General features: G+C 48.8%; 1 protein-coding gene across 1 annotated transcript; it reads left to right on the forward strand.

Annotated features, from left to right (window-relative positions):
• Positions 1-1,870: 1,870 nt before the first annotated feature.
• On the forward strand, positions 1,871-4,143 carry LOC125508918 (putative FBD-associated F-box protein At5g56390). Its single transcript, XM_048673727.2, has 3 exons — positions 1,871-3,150; positions 3,254-3,388; positions 3,502-4,143. The coding sequence occupies exons 1-3, from the start codon at positions 2,029-2,031 to the stop codon at positions 3,853-3,855; spliced, it is 1,611 nt and encodes a 536-aa protein (XP_048529684.1). The 5' UTR covers positions 1,871-2,028; the 3' UTR covers positions 3,856-4,143.
• Positions 4,144-20,874: the final 16,731 nt, after the last annotated feature.

Here is a 20,874-nt window from a genome sequence, read left to right on the forward strand (position 1 = left end):
GTGACTCGACGGGACATGGCAACTTCACCAGCATCCAAAATGGTCACCCATCCATTTGCATGCCCGCATTAAACATGTGCTGCGGCAGAGAAACCAACTCAGACGGCCGCATTGACACACCCCGCCGCTTGGCCTGGCCGACGCCAATATTTATACATGGTCACGCCTGGCACCACCCGCACATCACCACGTCTGCTTCCTTTCCTCCTTTGTGCACCACCTTCACCATGACCTTGAGCTCTAGAGCAAGTGGGAGAGCCTCTCGATGGAGAAGAAGCATGAGCTAGCTGGCCTTGCGGCCGGCTGGCAGGTCTGTCTTGCGTGATGGATACAAGTCGGCTTTCTAGCGAACTCACCGGAGGTGAGCGATGATGACCCCATGATGGAGGAGGCGTCCGACAATGAGCCGACGCCCCCACCCACGCCGGTCCATGCCGGCTTCACCATGGCGTAAGAGCAGTCAGCGCCGCCAGTGTCGATGTTTTGGCAGGCGCAGGAGGACCAACACTACAACCTCCAGCTCTTCGACTCGCACCAGCTCGCAGAAGGACAAATTGTCGGTGAGCAGGCAAGCGACTATGCCATCACGGCCATGGTCCCGGAGGATCTGGGCTTCCTGGATGAGCAGCGGGAGATGTACCAGTCCATGCACAGTGCCCACGACATCCGCCGCGAGCGATGGCGGCTACACGTCTTGCATGCGGAGAGTGACGCCCTATTCGTGGAGATTGACACATAGGCATACAAAGAGGAGGTGTAGGCGACGAAAGACGTCGCTAGCTCGGTGTTGGCCGCGCTACCCCCACGGTTCCCGTAGCCCGCAACGATCAGAGGCCGACCCATCCACGCCCAGCACCATCTACATGACAGACTCTGACGCGAAAGAGTAGGGCATGGGATATGGGCATGCCTGGTGTCCCATGTGGCCTATGTCCCATGTCCTACTCTTATCCTCCCGTAGCGTCACTTCCTGGGGCTCACGACCGTTGAGCTTGTCGGACATGAGGAAGACACGCCACAACCGGCGAAGCTTTAGACTATGTTAAAAAAAGTGTCGTCCGCTTTTGTTTAGTTGAAATATGGTGAAAATGTAATGAATTTGGTTTGGTTTAAATGAAATCGCCGAATTTGCATGAAATTTTCCCGGTTTGTTCATATTCATTTTGAAATGTATATGGACGTTTGACGTGCAGGGTTGAATGTCCGACTCCCCTAACACTGTCCGCGGCTCCGTTTTAGGGATGTGTGTTGGAGATGCCCTAATATGTGACAAATAATCAAAGACAAAGGGGCTGTTTGGTTCTCAGTCTAAGGTTGCCACGCCTAACCTTAGTCATGCCATAACATCTTAGGCATGTGTTTGGTTCATTGCCACACTTGTGGCTTGCCACACTTTTCTAGTTATATGGCCCACAAGTCATAGACTCAATTTTTTGCCAAATCTTGCCACACTTATGGTGGCCATTTTGTTAGCCACACTTTGCCTAAGATTAGTTGTGGCAAAGTTAGTCATAAACCAAACAGGTCCAAAGTAACGTGAAGCAACGCCAATAATCAAATGCCAGAGTAATACTCCCTCTGTTTTTTATACTAACGATAATCCAACTTTATACTAATAATGACCCAACTTTAAGTTAGTATAAAAGTTGAGTCATCTATAACTTTGAGTTAGTATAAAGTTGAGTCATCTGTTTTAAAACGAAGGGAGTACTAAACAAATGCCCCTCATGCCCAGCTTGTTTACCATGTTGCACCAGCCAGCGATGCTACAGCTACGGACAGGAGTGTTGTCACCTGGTTGGGTGGAGAGGGGCCCCACCCCTGGATTTCAGGGTGTAGGAGTGAATTAGGAGATGCCAGATACGTTTGTAAGATTGTTTCCGTAAGCCCTGTCTGTAAGTCTATCATTTTCGAAAAAAAACCCTCCTCCGCTCAGCTCCGGCGAGTCCTGTCCTCTCTCCTGCTGCCCCTCCGCACCGCCCTGCCCCTTCCGCTTCCCGAGAAACCAAACCGCAGCCTCCTTCGACCATGCGAGATGGTCTCCGGCCGCGGCGCCAGTCGCCTCCGCCGGGCAAGGAGACGAGGGTGGCCGGTTTCGGTCCTAATACTTCCAAGAAGAGGAAGCTAGCGGGACACCAGCGCCGTGAAGAGGTGCCGCCGGCGGCAGTGGGCCTGGATATCCACGAAGAAGTGATAGCGCCGACGCCGGGGGCGCCAGATCCGAAATCGACGGGCAAACTGCCCGCCGGAGGGGAGGTAGACGGAGGAGCCGTGGACCGCATCAGCAACCTCCACGACGATAACCTCCGCCACATCGTCTCCCTCCTCCCCGTCAAGGACGGCGCCCGCACCCAGATCCTCGCGTCCCGGTGGCGCCACCTCTGGCGCTCCGCCCCTCTCAATCTCGACTACCGTGAGTTCCCCTCCGGCTGCTTGCCCCCTTACATCGATTCCCGCATTGCCGTCATCTCGCACATCCTTTCCTCCCACCCGGGGCCCGGCCGCCGCTTCTGCATCGAACCGTGCTACCTCCACGCCCCGGAGGCTACCGTCGACGCCTGGCTCCGGTCCGCCGCTCTGGACAAATTGCAGGAGCTTGAGACCGGCTCTACTATATGCATTGACCCGCCGCCAGCGTCCACATTCCGCTTCTCGGCCACCCTCTGTGTTGCCACCTTGGGAAAATGCAGCCTCCCTGACGACATCGTCCAAGGGCTTCACTTTCCCCTCCTTAAGCAGCTCGGGCTCGATAGTGTCCGCATCACAGAGTTCTCGCTGGACAGCTTGATTGCCGGATGCACACCTGCTCTGGAGTGCTTGCTGATCGACCGATGCTCTGGCTTCCGTAGCGTCCGGATCAACTCCCTTAGCCTTATAAGCATTGGTGTGCGTCCTGAATGCTATTGTGCCATCCCATTTCGGGAACTCATCATCGAGAATACGCCTTCTCTTGAGAGGTTGCTCCATCTTGATTTTTCCATTGGTATCCATGTATCAATAGTCTCCGCGCCGAAGTTGCAGACCCTAGGCTGCCTTTCTGATGTCACCTTGCCTACATTTGCGGAGAGCTTAAACGGCATTTCTGGTGGGTTTCGTAACTCAGATCAGGATCGTCTTCCCATGTTCGTGTTTGGCTCCACAGTTATTAAGGTACCTTCCTGAAGCTTCTCAATTGCAGTGCTGTGTGTACAAAAATTGCATATCACCTGAGTTGTCCATGCATGAGTAATTGTTTCTTTCATTCTTGATAAAGGGACCACGTGTTGATAAGCTGACAACGGCAGTGCGGACAGTAAAGACTTTAGCTGTACAGATGGGAACTCTTAGTCTGGATACAGTTATTGAGTTGATGAGATGCTTTCCATCCTTGGAGAAGATGTACATTCAGGTGAAGATTCTTCGTCGGTAACTCTTAGTTGTGTTCTCAACTGCTCTTTTGATCTACTTAGTACTTACTGATCTGAAGTGGTTGGTTTTTAATTTGTCGATGTTCTTTTTCAGCCACGTTCAGAAGGGGAAAACAATGTGTGGCGTCGTAAGCACCGCAATTTCATCAGAAGTTTTGATATCCCTATAAAGACAATAGCATTGGAATGTTATGAGGGCTCCAAGTCTGAAGTTGACTTTGTCACATTCTTTGTACTGAACGCGAGACTGTTGGAGTTGATGACATTTCACATTCAGTCCCATGTTAACACGGAGGTGTTCTTTGCAGAGCAGCGCAGGGAGCTTCAGCTGGAGAAAAAGGCTTCCAAAGGTGCCCAGTTTCATTTTACAGTCGGTAGATGTGTCCGCAGTGTTTGGACTATGCGTCATGTACGTGATTTGGGTTTAATTGATCCATTCGCATGTTGACACTGAAACCAGTTTTGGCCCATTTTGGAGCTATTCTTGCTTATCAGCCTTTCTGAAAAAAAATGAGAACGAATCAATAATGGTTGCTGCAGCCAAAGAAGAAAACTTATGTAGGTGCTCATTTTGATTCCAGTAGAACATCACTAAGACTGACAGATTGATAATATGATCTGTTGTAGTTTATCATGGTCATTTTGGCTACTTTTGCTTCAAAAAAGTAGCATTGGCTAGTTTTCTGATGGATATTTGCATGCATGGATGTGAAATTTAGAACATTGTATGGCAGCATATATGGATGTCCTATGTTGTTTCGTTGGGAATACTTGTCCATCATCGGTACTAGTATGATATACTCCCCCAAAATAAGTGACTCAACTTTGTACTAGCTTTAGTACAAAGTTAGTACAAACTTGAGTCACTTATTTTGGGACGGAGGGAGTATACTTGAGGAGAAGAGGCGTTTTAGATTGTAAAATCTTATTCCTGAGATTTGGATATTTGCATTGACTGCTTTGTTTGAGCATCATAACAGAAGAAACAAAATCTCACATGTAGCCTTTTTGTTTGTCCAAGAGTGTATCATATCCATGGCTGTGTTTTCATGTTGTGTTGTTTCTGGGAGGATGTTTGGCTGCATGATGTATTTAGCATCAAGTTCCACAGCTTGGATAACATCACACCCGTAATTTCCTGCATCAGTGGCCTTGCTGAACATGTTGGTAAACTGATCATCAAGCTGGTCGTTGGCCGTGGTCGAGAACCGCTGAGGCTTCCCATAGCAGTGGCCCTCGGTGTCCTCGTTTGCCATGGCAAGAATCTGCGGCAAAGAATCCAAGATCCAGTGAACAGCTTGACCAAGAAGGAATTCCCCTTGTGCAGGTTCAGGTCATGTTTCCGTAGTCTCTGGGATATCTCTTGTGGTACCGAAGTTTCTCTGTGTGCAGATTCTTTTTTTTTTTTACCCGAAACTGTGAGAATTTCTTCTCACGGTATATTGTTATAAAATTTCAAATAAAGTGATATGTACGGCCGAAGGTAAAAAGAATGAAAGAATAAAAGAATACAAAGAGCCAAGTTAACATCTACTCCCTCCGTTCCTAAATATTTGTCTTTCTAGAGATTTCAAATGGTTACCACATACGGATGTATATAGACATATTTTAGGGTGTAGATTCACTCATTTTGCTCTGTGTGTAGTCACTTGTTGAAACCCATAGAAAGACAAATATTTAGGAACGGAGGGATTAGTCAATCTGAATTATCTGAAGGACTGGACCGATTCAGAAAGTGAGGCATGTGATTTCTTCTTGGCCCTGTAGACAAGCCATTGCATTTCCTGTTTGAATTTCCTCCTGCACTCATATAGATTTGGAGTAATCCCTCTGAAGATTAAGTAATTCCTAGTTGTCCAAATGGCCCAGGAGTTAAGGATAATGATATTAATGAAACATGGCAGTTGTAGAGTGTCTTTGAGAGAACCAAGCTGTTCCTGAATGTTTGCAGTAACAGGAGACCAATTGTGGCACAGTTATCTACAGCAAAACTTAGCAAAGTCACAATGGAAGAAGAGATGGTATATGGTTTCCAAAACATACTGATCACACATGACACAAGTGTAATCCTCTATGAAGAAGCTCTTTCTCAGAAGCAACTCTCTAGTGTTTGGTCTGTCATTTATTTGAAGCCAAAAGGAAATCTTATGCTTCAATTGAGAGCAAGCTTTCCATAACCAAGAAATGGCAGGGATAATCTGAAATTCTCCTGAAGAATTCTGCAAGTATTTGCCACAGAATATGATCTAGCACCAGCAGGGTATTGCCATGTGTCAGGATGGTCTTGAACAGAGTAGTTTTGCAGCAAGCTAACATCTCCTAATATTGGTGAAAAGCTTCCACTGAAAGAGGAAGTTGGAATATGGAGGATGGGTCATCAGCTGTGAGAATTTCGTGTAAAGACATGTGAGGATTCAAGACAAAGGAAGCTAACCAAAATGGAGCGCATAGTGCCAATTGAGTCCACCTCCTAGCCGCCGGTGGCCACTCGGGCCCCGGCGTCCACACACGACCGCTCCTCCTGCTCCGATCCCAAGCTTTTCGATCCACTGTCTCACGCCATGGCCCTAGCGGATCTCAACTTCGACATTGGTCAAGATTTTGCCGCGGAAGTCTGGAAAAAATGGGGAATGCCAATCAACTACTACGAGGAAGGCAAATACATGGAAGAGTTACTCCTGGTTGCGGAGTTCACCCGGTCACAAATTTGACTCACAGAAGAATCAGTAAGCACTATTCTCTTATCTTGTTTTGGAGGTAGAGCATCACTTTTTAAGGTCCAACTTCTTCAGAATTGGTCGTTTAAATTCTCTGTCTCCTCCAAAGTAGTGGGGTTTTCGATCATCAAGGGAGGCAACATCTCTCTTCCGCTGCTGAACATCAGCTTCCTACTTTGGGGTAATGGTGGTCCTAATTCTAGTTGGGAATTGGATCAATACCTCAAAGAAAAGGAGGATGCATGGACGCACATCTTTCATCGTCACCCTAGGAAATCCTATATCCAAGCTTTGCAATCTCTAAGGATCTATCTAGATTCAATTTCCACTGATCATAGATCATCAAACACATATCCGATCACCCATAATCAGGCTAGATCATCGGGGCAAAATCACAACGCTAGAGTTAATGATATTACTCGGGCAGTTACTACCAACAGGGCGGGAGCATCGCAATTTTAAAACTCAGGCCCTTTGTTCTGTGTCTGTTGCCTTCTCACAGGCCACATTCGGCCCAGTTGCACTAATAGAATTAAGTGCAGGGCTTGCAAGCGATGGGGCCACGTAACACGTGACTGCTATTCTCATTCCAGGCCCAACCCAATCCCCGGGCAAAGCCCACCACCTAGCCAGACGCTTGCGGTTCCGAGGCAACCTGCCACTGTTCCCGCGATTGTGACTAATCGAGCGGTCATTTAACCCACCAACCAGGGAGCACCAGCTAATTCTCTCTGGCAGACGTCCCGGGGCGATTCCCATAATCTCAGCTCTTCCCAAAACTCCGTCTCCCTTCGTCTCCAATCCACCACAATCCAACCAAATCCATCCTCTTCTTTGCTGCCGGTGGCGACCGACCCTGCTTCGACCCCTTCAACAATGGCGGCTTTCCCATTTGACCCCACCCCTTTCTTGCCACCAAACCACCAAAGCATCCAGGTGGCCGGCGGACCGGCTCAGATTCGAGTCATCACCGGTAGCAACTCATGAAGAATGGGCGATTGCCACGATCGTTCCAATGCCGAATCTCCCAGTGGCTTTCAACACCGTCAGAGAGGTACTATCTGATTTCTTGGCTGATCATCAACTGGGATTCTCTGAGATTGAGCCGTGTCCGTTCGGCTAGGCATACGTTAAGTTCAGTAGTGTTTTTGATAGAGATGATATGGTCACCCGCAGCCCACATCTGTTCACAGATGTCCATGTCATATTTCAAAAACATGACAAAGGACTGAACTGGAGGAGCTTGGTACTCAACAGAGATGCTTGGATCTTGCTATACGATTACTCATTCGACAGAAGAAATATCCAAGAAGTAAGCAATGCAGTCAGTAAGTTTGGCAAATTTCTAATGTGGGACAGAGTGTGTAGTACCAGATCCAATCTAATGGTGAAGGTTAGAGTGGAGGAGCTCAGGACATTCCTAATAGCATTGTCATTGGAGAGGGATATGATTTTTAGACAGGCTCACTGACTTTGCCAGTGGTAATACTCCAGCATCAGATTCTGGGAGCTGAAGCAGCTGATGAAGATCCAGTGGAGCATCATGGCAACCCACTCCCCCAACAAGCAAACTTCCATCCTAATCAGCACAATCATTTTATTGGTCCACTTCAACAGCATGAAGTTGATGAACACTTTGCACCTGCTCCACCACAAAATCCTCAACTTAACCTGCAACTTGCTCTTAATGCTGCTGACCATGAACATGAGGACCCAGTAGATATGGAGATGGAAGAGGAACATGACCCCATGCCAGGTTGGGGGCATTGGGCTATGCCTCAAGGAGCCGATCATGAGCTACATGCAGGAGAATTTTTTGGCTCTGAATGACATTATGGAGCCAATGGAGGAGATCAATAATCCTGCTATGGAAGCAAACAGTAGTATTACACTCTCTAGTATCAACTCTGCTGCATCTACTAATGGCCCTATTGCTCCTAATATGCAGCAGCATGAGCTATCTGATTTGAATTTGGAGGCCATACCAAATGGTCCAGCCCAGGAACAGGCCCAACAACCCCCACCTGTTGCTCACAGAGATAATGTGATACTTCCTCATCTGCAGGCCCAACTTGGACCCGAGCCCAGCATGGTAGCAACGCCTCAACAGATTGCTCATCTTCAGAGAGATACTAAGGAAGACCCAATGTTCTTTGAACTCATGTCACATTCTACTCCCTGCATCAAGAAATCAGTACAAGACACTGATAAAGAAGTACATGAGGAGGGTATGAATATTACCGTGGAACAACTGAATGCTGTGACCCTATCTGTTGAGGCAGTTCCTAAAAGCTATGATCACACTGTTGCTGACACCTCTCAGGTTCAGGGAGACATAGCAACCATACTAGCCACATGTGAGACAGAGAATTATGATATGATAGCACCACTAGGCTTTCCCGAACCTTTATTTGCTAATCAGGCTCATAATACAAATGCAGACTTAACCTCAGGACTGGTATCTGCCAAACCAGTTCTAGAGGAGATCATAGTGGATAACATGTGCAATGAGGAGGAGCATATGGGTGCAGAAGGAGTTAAGATTTGGAAGAAGAACTTTGCTCCAACTGCAGATAGCAAGGATGCAATTCAGGTACCAGTGGATTGTGCCAATTTCCTATCTGTTGTTCTATTAACTCCTAGCAAATTTGACTGGGCTAAAAGATTCATTTCCTCTTCTGTGTGGAAAATTATTTGTCAAGGAGCTGCAACAAATACTATTCCTTTTGTTATCCCAAAAAACTGCCCAGTTGATAACTCCCTGGAGTGTTCCATGACACAGGACACTAAGGAGCTGAACAACTCACCATCTGCAGAAAACAGTACTACTGAAGTTATGTCTGCCTCATCTACTTCTGCTCTGCATAGAAACAACAAGAGGAAAGAAAATGTGCCACTGGTTGAAACAGAGGTAAGAAGAAGTTGTAGGCTCCAGAAAATTAATAAAGGGTTTAGGAAAGCTGTTTGTAAAGATAAAGACTGCCTGGCCTGTCATACTGCACCACCATTGATCCCTCCCAAAGTTGTTAAAAGTTTAAACACCTCTTTTTGCAAGGTCTCTGACAAGGATACAACTGAAGAACTCCTTAACAAGAAAGACAAGAAGACCAAGAGTGGCAGCACCACCATGGAAGGAGTCAAGAATGGAAGGGAGCATAACAAGAAGTGGATCTATCTTATCTCTTCACTAGATCTTTAGCATTTGAATAGTGATCATGACATATGTTATTTATGCTCCTGTTTCTGTAAGATATGAGACTATGATGTACCTAAGTTATGTTGTTAGTATGGCTGCTAAACTACTTAATGAGTTGATGTGCTACTTAAATCAGAAGTTGGCCGGGAAGTATTCTATGATTGCTGGGTCTGATACGGTTTTGAGCTCAGTTTGTTTGCAGTTCACTATCCAATTATGAATAGAGATTGGAACATTTTGAACTTTAATATTAGAGGCATCGATGATCCTAAGAAATGGACTGCTTTGGCTAATAAAATAGAAGAATCACAATGCTCCATTATTTGTATACAGGAAACTAAGAAATAATCTTTTGATAGTTCCTATCTAAAAACCTTCTGTTCCAAGAGGTTTGGAAAATTTGCATTCCTCCCATCTATAGGTGCTTCTGGAGGTCTTCTAATTGCTTGGAATGAACAAGTGTTCTCTGGTCAAATCCATCACTGAGGGAGTCTTGGACTAAGGGGTCCTCGGGCGTCCGGGCTGTTAGCCATGGGCCGGACTGATGGGCTGTGAAGATACGAAGACCGAAGACTGCACCCGTGTCCGGAGGGGACTCTCCTTGGCATGGAAGGCAAGCTTGGCGATCAAATAAGTAGATACCTTTCTTTGTAACCAACCTTGTGTAACCCTAGATCCTTCCGGTGTCTATATAAACCGGAGGACTTAGTCCGGAGAAAAAGACAATCATTACCATACTCATACAGGGTAGGCTTTTAGGGTTTAGCCATCTAGATCTCGTGGTAGATCAACTCTTGTAATACGCATATTCATCAAGATCAATCAAGCAGGAAGTAGGGTATAACCTCCATAGAGAGGGCCCGAACCTCGGTAAACATCGTGTCCCCTATCTCCTGTTACCATCGACCTTAGACGCACAGTTCGGGACCCCCTATCCGAGATTCGCCGGTTTTGACACCGACATTAGTACTTTCATTGAGAGTTCCACTGTGCCGTCCTCAAAAGGTTTGATGGCTCCTTCAATCATACACAACGACACTGTCCAAGGGGAGGTCTTCCTTCCCGGACAGATCTTCATGTTCGGCGGCTTCGCACCACGGGCCAACTCGCTTGGCCATCTGGAGCAGATCGACAGCTACGCTCCTGGCCGTCAGGTCAGATTCGGGAGTTTGAACTACGTCGCAGATATCCGCGGAGACTTGATCTTTGACGGATTCGATATCACGGCAATCGCTCCCCGTCACCTCGATGAACATGACTTAGATCTGTCATCGGGCCATACCCAGGAAATTACATCTGTAACCGCTCTGGCCTTAGATCCGGAGCAGGTCGCGCCATCCGAGGACACGAAGCTTAACCCCGCCATGGAAGCCACAGACTCCACGGCGTTGGAGCCGCACATAGACCTAACCTCTGGTAATGCCTGTGTCACCGGAACCTCAGTCTCGTTTCCTGTTAAAAGTTCCAAACTATGTGCGTCCGCGCATGTTGAGCATGATCGGTTATCGATCGCCGAATTCAGCGCCGCGGACATCTTCCGGCACTCACCCTTGGGCGATGTGTTGAATTCATTAAAAAATCTATCCTTAGCGGGGGATTCACAGTCGAACTATATCCGGTTCGAACTAGAAGCTGATGATAGGGAATTTTGCTTCCCACCCGCCACCCACTTCATAGCAACGGTCAAGGATTTAACCGACACGCTCGATTACGGCTTCGAAGACATCGACGGTATGAACGACAATGCTGATGAGGAGCAAAACCAAAATCCACCATTTACTGGACGCTGGACGACCACTTCTTCGTATGATGTGTACATGGTGGACACACCCAAAACAACCAACGACGATGACAAAGAAAATCCAGTCGAGAATAAACCTCCTGAGACACAGCAAAAGCGCCAGCGTCCTCGGCGCCGCTCTAAGTCACGTCGTTCAAAAAACAGCAATGCTGGCATCGGAGAAAATAATACCCCAGACGACGCCGAAAACAATGAAGACCTTGCTGAGGTAACATCCGAACAGGAGGAGCAAGAAAACGGGCAAGCCAGCCCCGACGAACAGGCCAAGCCCAATGACTCGGAGGGCGGTAGTTATCGTCCGCTCTCCGAGGATGAGGAAAGCCTCGGCAACAAAGATTTCATCGTGCCTGAGGAACCTCTCGAGCAGGAGCGCTTCAAGCGCTAGCTAATAGCCACCGCAAGGAGCCTGACAAAGAAGCAGCAGCAGCTTCAACCTGACCAAGATCTGCTCGTCGACAGGTGGACTGATATTCTGGCAGCCGAAGAATACGGCCTCAGACGCCCAACCAAGAGTTACCCGAAGCGAAGGTTGCTACCTTAGTTCAATGAAGAGGCGCAGGAGCCCATACCTCCCTCGCGTAATGCGGCCGACCGACCACTACGCGGCCGGGACAGTGCGGCGGACCGACCACCATGTGGTCGGGATAGAGCGGCAACTCAGGCCGAACAGCAGCCTGCCCCACCACCACGTAAAGATAGAGACAAAACAGTTCGGGGTCATACATACGACCTCCGGCAGACCCTGAATAGTAGAGCAGGATATACCCGATCGATTTACGGATCGCGAGGACGTTCCTCGAACGTGATGATGGCTACCTATTCGGACGTGACAAACCTAGTCACGCCCGAACCGACAACCGCAGACGGACTCCATCGGAGCTACGTCGCGATGCGGCCAGGTATAGAGGCGCCGCACACCCTCTTTGCTTCACTGATAAAGTAATGGATCATGAATTCCCTGAAGGGTTCAAACCCGTGAATATTGAATCATACGACGGGACAACTGATCCCGCGGTATGGATCGAGGACTTTATCCTCCACATCCACATCGCCCGCGGAGATGACCTCCATGCTATCAAATACCTCCCACTAAAGCTTAAAGGACCAGCTCGGCATTGGTTAAACAGCCTGCCTGAAAATTCTATCGGCAGCTGGGAGGACTTGGAAGAAGCCTTCCTCGATAACTTCCAAGGTACATATGTCTGGCCACCAGACGCCAATGACTTAAGCCACATAGTTCAACAACCTAGAGAGCCAGCCAGGAAATTCTGGACTAGGTTCCTAACAAACAAGAACCAGATCGTCGACTGTCCAGATGTCGAAGCCCTAGCGTCCTTTAAACACAGCATCCGCGACGAATGGCTCGCCCGCCACCTCGGCCAAGAAAAGCCAAAATCTATGGTAGCCCTTACGACACTCATGACCCGCTTTTGCGCGGGTGAGGATAGTTGGCTGGCTCGTAGCAAAAACACAGCCAGTGAGGCACCCCCCCGAGGTCAAAAACAGCAATGGCAAGCTCCGACGTAACAGACACAAACGCCGAAGCAATGGTGATAATACCGATGACCCTATAGTCAACGCCGGATTCAACGGCTCCAAGTCCAGCCAGCGAAAGAAACCATACAAAAGAAACAATCAGGGACCATCTAGCCTGGACCGCATACTCGATCGCCCGTGCCAGATACATGGCACCCCAGACAAACCAGCCAATCATACCAACAGAGATTGTTGGGTTTTTAAATAGGCTGACAAATTAAACACCGAGAACAGGGGAAAGGGATCACAAAGCGAGGACGATGACGAGGAACCCCGGCAACCGAACACAGGGGGACAAAAGAAGTTTTCCCCTCAAGTCAAAATAGTGAACATGATATATGCCACACACATCCCCAAAAGGGAGCGCAAGCGCGCACTAAGGGGCGTCTACGCGATAGAGCCAGTCGCCCCAAAATTCAACCCATGGTCGTCATTCCCGATCACCTTTAATCATCAGGATCATCCGACTAGTATCCGTCATGGCGGCTCAGCCGCACTAGTCCTCGACCCTATCATTGACGGATTTCACCTGACGCGCGTCCTTATGGACGGGGGTAGCAGCCTCAATCTGCTCTATCAGGACACAGTGCACAAAATGGGCATTAATCCATCACGGATCAAACCCACAAAGACTATCTTCAAAGGAGTCATACCAGGTGTAGAGGCCCGCTGTACGGGCTCAATCACGCTCGAGGTTGTCTTCGGATCTCCGGACAATTTCTGAAGCGAGAAGTTAATCTTCGACATAGTCCCCTTTCGCAGCGGCTATCACGCACTACTCAAACGGACCGCATTCGCCCGATTCAACGCAGTGCCACACTATGCTTATCTCAAGCTCAAGATGCCCGGTCCACGTGGCGTCATAACAGTCAATGGAAATACGGAACACTCCCTCCGTACAGAAGAGCACACAGCTGCCTTAGCAGCATAGGTACAGAGCGGCCTTCTCAAGCAGAACCTTCATTCGGCCGCCGAGCCCACGGACACTGTCAAGAGGGTCCGAACTACCCTGCAGCAGGACAGCTCAGCTCATGACGAGCTAGACTAGCAATTCGGCCTCCGTCTTAGTCCTGGTCAAGTAGTGGCATTCGCACCACGCGTACATAACTACGCACTCAAAATTCCATGGGCATCGACGGAGGCATAGCTAGTTTGTGATCCACAGTACGGCTCAACCGACACTGGATACACACATACTTTCACTTTTATTCGTTTCCTTTTCAGGTTTCAATCCCGCAAGCCCCATCTGATGGCCTGATCACTAGTCCTCTTGAAGGATAAACACACCAAGACGGCGAGAAACGCAGACGTATGGGGGATTTTCAAGGTGGTTTCGTTAACAATCACTCTACCTGTTTTCCAAGACCCACATGCAGCTCTCCTTTGGTTTTTGGCATGTTAAATAGCCGGTTGCTTATCGCACTACTTGTATCAATGCGCCTCGACGTATTAATCAAATGACAATGAAAACAGTTCGCGGCTGGAGCTTTAGGGCCCCAGCTTATCACCTTTGCACCCTTTTTGTTTTCTTTCTTTTTCTTTTCTCTTCTTCTCCCCTATGGGTAACCCTATCCGGTAGCACCCGTACACTTTGGTACGTTTGATGTTTGCTAGGGGCTTCATAGCACCCCACACTATGGCAACAAAAGTCCGAACACTTTTTATAGTATAGTTCGGCACCCTGAATTTAGCACTATATGCATTGGCTCCGAATCATGTCTTTGGTCAATAGTTGGGTTGCCCGGCTCCTGTGCTTGCTACCTTACGTTCCGCTATATCGGCTAAGGTAGTAAAGGGAGAACTACTGCGATTGTGCCTTGGTTTATCCAAAAGAGCACCTCAGTAGAGAAAGCCGAAAACTGACTGTCATGATGCGGCGAGAGCCGGTCAGCTCTTCGGAGGTTGCAAATCGTTGGAGATTTTTTCCGCATTACGCGAAGGATCGGTACTTCCTGATCAGACGCTTATAGCACTCTGGTTCGGATACTAGGGGTTGCACCCATGTTTTTATTGTCAAACTCCTATGGCTAAGTGAGGGCGTTAAAGCCGCATAGTCTGATTGCCTGGTTCATTGCGCTAAACAACTCCTTCAAGGACCATATAATTGGATCAACATTGTTTAGATTCCATCCCGAACACCTCCGTACTACCTACGTGGGGGCAGAAGCCGACTACTGACCAACCCTCAGATTTCATACAACACGGCCGCACAGGAGGTAAAATTTAAAACATAACAATCATTATATTACAAACCCACTTTGTTTTATCATACAAGGTAGAAGGAACTTGAATACATTCAGTCAAAGATAATGTACTGCGAACACTGTGTCGCTACAATACGAGACCCCTCCAGGACGTCACCACAATACCGCTCGGGTATACGGTGCTCCTTGCCCTCGGGCGCCCCCTCGGTCTCAAGCTTGACGGCATCCATCTTCGCCCACCAGACCTTGACGCGGGCAAAGGCCATACACGCGCCCTCAATGCAGACGGACCGCGTCCAGCCTAGGACAGGCATCCACCAGCCGCTTCACGAGGCTGAAGTAACTGCCGGGTATAGCTTCGGCTGGCCACAGACGGATTATTAAATCCTTCATGGCTAGTTCGGCCACCCTGTGCAGCTCGACCAGCTGTTTTAGCTGATCGCTGATGGGAACCGGATGTTCTAGCGCAAGATATTGCGACAAGAACAGTTTCTCCGTGGAGCGCCCTTCTTCGGCTCGGAAGAACTCCGCGGCGTCGGACACACTACGTGGCAGATCAGCAAAAGCCCCTGGAGAACTCCGAATCCGGCATAGTAAAAGATACTTCCTCTTCACATACTTTCTTTGCATACTATATGCCTTACCCGCCGCGATCGTCCTGGCCTCCTGGATCTCCCGGAGGGCGCCCTAGGCCTCACTCCGGGCCGTCTCCGCACTCTGACGAGCCTTGGCGAGTTCGGTCTCTTGAGCCGACGCATCGCACTCCAAGGTCTCACACTTCGTCACCGCGTCTTGGAGCTCTTGTTGGACCTCGTTGACCCGGGCCTTGAGCTTCTCACGGGCGGCCTGCTCCTTGACGGCCTTCCCCTCGGCTTCGACCAGGGCCTTTCTCAGGGCCCCGACCTCGGTCGTCGCTTCTATACATATCATGACACTTCGGTCAATGCATATCATTTTACTTTTTTCGAATACATAATGGGTTATTACATACCTTGTTTTTCTTGGAGCTGCCTCCTCACCTGGCCGTTCCTCCTCGGCCTGCTCCAGTCTCCGCTTCAGTCCGGAGACCTCGGCGGTATGCGAGGTTACGGCCAACAGCGACGCCTGCGTATCCATTTCAGACAAATGTAGTTAGTTTTCTGCAATAAAGGATTGATCCTCTGTCCGGCTTTTTTCTTTCCGAACACCAGACAGTGTCTCAGGGGCTACTGTCTATATTGGGATTTTCTCTTTTTTGCGTTGCTTACCTCAAAACCTGTCAGCAGGCTGCTGCAGGCTTCGGTTAGTCCGCTCTTGGCGGACCGAACCCTTTCAATTACCGTTCCCATAAGAACACGGTGCTCATCCACAATGGAAGCGCCTCGCATCACTTCCAGCAGACTATCCGATGCCCCTAGTTGGACAGGGGTCACCGGCGGAATAGGCATACCCCCTTCTTTCGAAGGAGGTTGCGCACCGGATTCCGGAGCCGTATCGGTCTCCGGAATCGAATCCGGCTGAGGGCCGAACTGAATACGGCCCTCACCACCAGTCTCCATGGGGATTGGCTCCCCCTGGTGTCCGACGACGGAGGCCTTGCCTTCTGGCGCCTCCTGAGCCTCCCCCGGGCCTGGGAAAGTCCTTCGAGTCAGCACCTCTGCGTCGCCCTTGGCTTTGGGGGAGTAAGCGGTCGGCGGTGACTCGCTGGCCATTGCCCTTGAATCCAACGAACCTCGTGACGAGGATCGCTGGGAGCTGTCGTGGGCCGGACTGCAATGACATAATTAAACCATGTAAAATACCATAAGGTGGAAGGGCCGGATAATTGGATGTGTACGGGTTCTTAGCACTCACGATCTGGCCAGGGGCTTGTTCCGGGGGCGTCGCTCCGGACTGCTGTCGACGTCCCATGCGGAGCTGCCCACGAGTGGGCCTTTCCCCTTCTTGGGCGCCTCCGCCTCTAGAATTGTGGAGGCCGCCCTCTTTTTCCTCCCCCCATCAGAGGGAGAATCGCTTTCCTCCTCCTCCTCATCGTCGTCGTCTTCGGCGGTGGAGGAGCAGGTCTTGTCTTCGGACATCGCGTCCGAAGCGCCCCTGCGGCGCGGGCCACTCCGAACCCCCTTGGCCTTCCCCTTGGCCTTCTTCTCCGGCGCCTTATAGGGCACCGACACCAGCATCTTCGCTAAACGTGGGATGACTGGTTCTTCACACAGCGGAGCCGGACACTGGATCCGCTTCGCCCTCTCCATACAGTCCTGAAGAAGCAATGATAATAAAAGCTTAGATATCATCCTTGAAACAAGCAAGTAGGGGATGCGTTAAAAATAACATACCTCATTGGCGAGGTGGTTAATGTCGTGCCCGCGGTCCAAATCTGTGGCCGGCGGTGGCTCGTTGCCTTTGAAGAGCAACTTCCAGGCGTCTTCATGAGTGGTTTCAAAGAGCCTCTTCAGGGTATGGTGCTTCTTCGGATTGAACTCCCATAGAGGGCGGCTTCGGCTTTTGCACAGGAGAATCCGGCGAACTAGCATCACCTGGATTACATCGACAAGTTTGACATCTTTGTCCACCATGCTTTGAATGCGCGTCTGCAACGCTATCAGCTCATCTGGCGAACACCAGTTCGTGCTCTTCTCGACCCAGGAGGTGAGTCGCATGGGAGCGCCAGAGTTGAATTCGGCAACTGCGGCCCAGGTGGCGCCGCAGGGTTCTGTGATGTAGAACCACTGTTTCTGCCATTCCTTTACAGTCTCCACGAAAGTTCCTTTTGGCCAGGAGACATTGGTCAGCTTGCTCACCATGGCGCCTCCGCACTCCGCGTGCTGGCCATCCACCACCTTCGGCTTCATGTTGAAGACCTTGAGCCACAACCCGAAGTGGGGTTGGATGCGGAGGAAGGCCTCACACACGACGATGAACGCCGAGATGTTGAGGAAGGAGTTTGGGGATAGATCATGGAAGTCTAGCCCGTAAAAGAACATCAGCCCGCGGACGAAGGGGTGGAGTGGAAACCTTAGCCCGCGGAGGAAATGGGGGATGAATACCACCCTCTCACTGGGCTTCAGTGTTGGGACGACTTGCCCCTGGGCTGGAAGATGGTGGGCGATTTCCTTCGCCAGGTACCCGGCCGCCCGAAGCTCGACAATGTCCTTCTCCTTGACGGAGGAGGCCATCCACTTGCCTTGACCTCCGGATCCGGACATGGTTGAGTGCTTGCTCGAGTGGGAAAAATATGGGAACTTGGGCGCTGGAGCTCAAGAGTGGAAGGGCAGAGGAAGAGAGAAGGCGTGGGTGAAGAAAGGGGATTCTTATCTCCTTATAAAGGCAGTGAATATTGAACGCCTCCCCACTCACCTTAAAACTTGCCTATTCCCAAGGGTTGTGTGAACGGCACGGTTGGGTTACCCACACCCGTATTGATGAGAATCCCGCAATAAGGGGACACGATCTCTGCTTTGACAAGACATGCCAATGGCAACCACGTCTCGAAACGTGGAGCGACAGACAAAAAACGGTTCGAAATTATGACCGGGCGGACGTGATGTCATGTTGCCAAAAGTTGTCAGCGGATTGGACTCGTGGATTATTATATTCTCTGCGGTTGTGTGTGGTGTGTGTGTTACAGGTCCGGACACGACCATTACGTCTGAAGACCGTCTTAGAGTTCGGAAGGAGGAACCTGCCTTGCAATGTCGAAGACAGATCTACGCGTCGGATACCTTGTCATTGAAGCCAGGTTCAGGGGCTACAGAGAGAGTCCTGGACTAAGGGGTCCTCGGGCGTCCGGGCTGTTAGCCATGGGCCGGACTGATGGGTTGTGAAGATACGAAGACCGAAGACTGCACCCGTGTCCGGAGGGGACTCTCCTTGGCGTGGAAGGCAAGCTTGGCGATCAAATAAGTAGATTCCTTTCTTTGTAACCGACCTTGTGTAACCCTAGATCCTCCCGCTGTCTATATAAACCGGAGGACTTAGTCCGGAGAAAAAGACAATCATTACCATAGTCATACAGGCTAGGCTTTTAGGGTTTAGCCATCTCGATCTCATGGTAGATCAACTCTTGTAATACTCATATTCATCAAGATCAATCAAGCAGGAAGTAGGGTATTACCTCCATAGAGAGGGCCGAACCTGGGTAAACATCGTGTCCCCTGTCTCTTGTTACCATCGACCTTAGACGCACAGTTCGGGACCCCCTACCCGAGATTCGCCGGTTTTGACACCGACAATCACAACAATGAATTTTCCATACCAGTCATTTTCACATCCAATCATAATGGCGAACAATGGATTTTAACCAATGTGTATGGGCCATGCCAACCAGATGACAAGATTCTGTTTTTGAACTGGTTACAAAACTTCATTACACCAGACGACACACCCTGGTTACTGATGGGAGACTTTAATTTTATCAGATACCCTCATAATAGAAGCAGGGCTGGGGGTAGTATCAATGATATGCTAGCTTCCAATACATCAATCCACAGACGGGCTCTCATTGAAATCCCACTAAAAGGCAGGAAATATACTTGGAGTAACATGCAAGAGGCCCCTCTTTTGGAAAAACTTGACTGGTGTTTCACTTCAGAAGACTGGACCAACAAATACCTAGGTACTTTTGCCATCCCTCTAGCTAAAACTACCTCAGATCATGTACCTATTAAAATCCAGATAGGGTCATCTATCCCTAGAGCCAATATCTTCATATTTGAGAATTTCTGGGCAGAACATCATCAATTTAAAGTAGCAAGTTCCATATGGACACAAGAGGTGGATGCTAGTGACAGTGCCAAAATCATAGCAACTAAATTCAATAGACTGAGAAAAGGACTAAAGAATTGGGCAAAAATTTTGTCTAGTCTGAAAAAGATCATTGCATATACCAACTTCATGATCCTTTGCTATGATATCATTGAGGAGTTTAGGCATTTATCATTGGAGGAACACAATGCCAGGAACATTCTAAAAGTACACCTTGAAATCATTCTAGATAATCAAACGCAATACTGGAAACAAAGAGCCACTATAAGAAAGATCAAAGTGGGTGAAGCTAATACTAAGTACTTTCAGGCCAAAGCAACAATTAAGTTCAGGAATAACTCCATCTCCATGCTGAGAGACGAACAAGGACATGGACATCATGATCACCAGGCCAAAGCTGCTATTTTATACAGAGCATTTAAAGAGAGAATGGGTACATTTGCACCTACCACAAACCCACTGAACTTACATCAGTTGCTTCAACCAATGGATGATCTATCTGAACTTGAAGCACCATTCACCAAGGAGGAGATTGATAATGTAATCAAGAATATGCGTGCAGATAAATCACCAGGGCCAGATGGTTTCAATGAAGCATTTCTCAAGAACTGTTGGGATATCATAGCTCCTGACTTCTATAAGGTTATATAAGATTTCCATTCAGGACAAGTGAATATTCGGAGTATTAATTACTCCTATATCACACTCATTCCAAAGAAAGATTCTGCAGCCTCACCATCAGAATTCAGGCCCATTTCTCTGTTGAACTGTAGACTCAAGATTATTACAAAACTGCTTGCAAACAGACTGCAGAGGTATATCCTGAATATGATGCCCAAGAACCAATATGGATTTCTGAACAACAGATGTATCCAGGACTGCCTTGCATGGTCCTATGAGTATATCCACCAATGTCATCAAAGCAGAAGAGAAATTGTCTTGTTGAAACTAGACTTCAAAAAAGCTTTTGACATGCTTAACCATGACTATCATTGAGGTACTGCAGGCTAAGGGATTTGGAAGCAAATGGATACAGTGGATAAGAATGATCTATGGCACTGGTTTCTCTTCTATTCTGCTTAATGGGGTGCCATGAAAACAATTCCTCTGCAAAAAAGGGGTCAGATAGGGTGATCCCCTTTCACCATTGATATTTGTGATTGCTGCAGATCTTCTCCAATCTATCCTCAATGAAGCATACCATAATGCTCTGATTGAATCACCACTCATTCATGCCTCATGCCCAGACTACCCAATTATTCAATATGCCGAT

Source organism: Triticum urartu, chromosome 5A, assembly GCF_056163025.1.
Source record: "Triticum urartu cultivar PI428250 chromosome 5A, HENAU_Tu73, whole genome shotgun sequence".
NCBI lineage: Eukaryota > Viridiplantae > Streptophyta > Magnoliopsida > Poales > Poaceae > Triticum > Triticum urartu.

Bases quoted from the DNA above. Each gene is read 5' to 3' on its own strand.
- LOC125508918 (XM_048673727.2), top strand. From the start codon at position 2,029: ATGCGAGATGGTCTCCGGCCGCGGCGCCAGTCGCCTCCGCCGGGCAAG. The intron at 3,151-3,253 runs GTACCTTCCTGA...TTCTTGATAAAG, and splicing joins TTGGCTCCACAGTTATTAAG to GGACCACGTGTTGATAAGCT. The intron at 3,389-3,501 runs GTGAAGATTCTT...GTTCTTTTTCAG, and splicing joins TGGAGAAGATGTACATTCAG to CCACGTTCAGAAGGGGAAAA.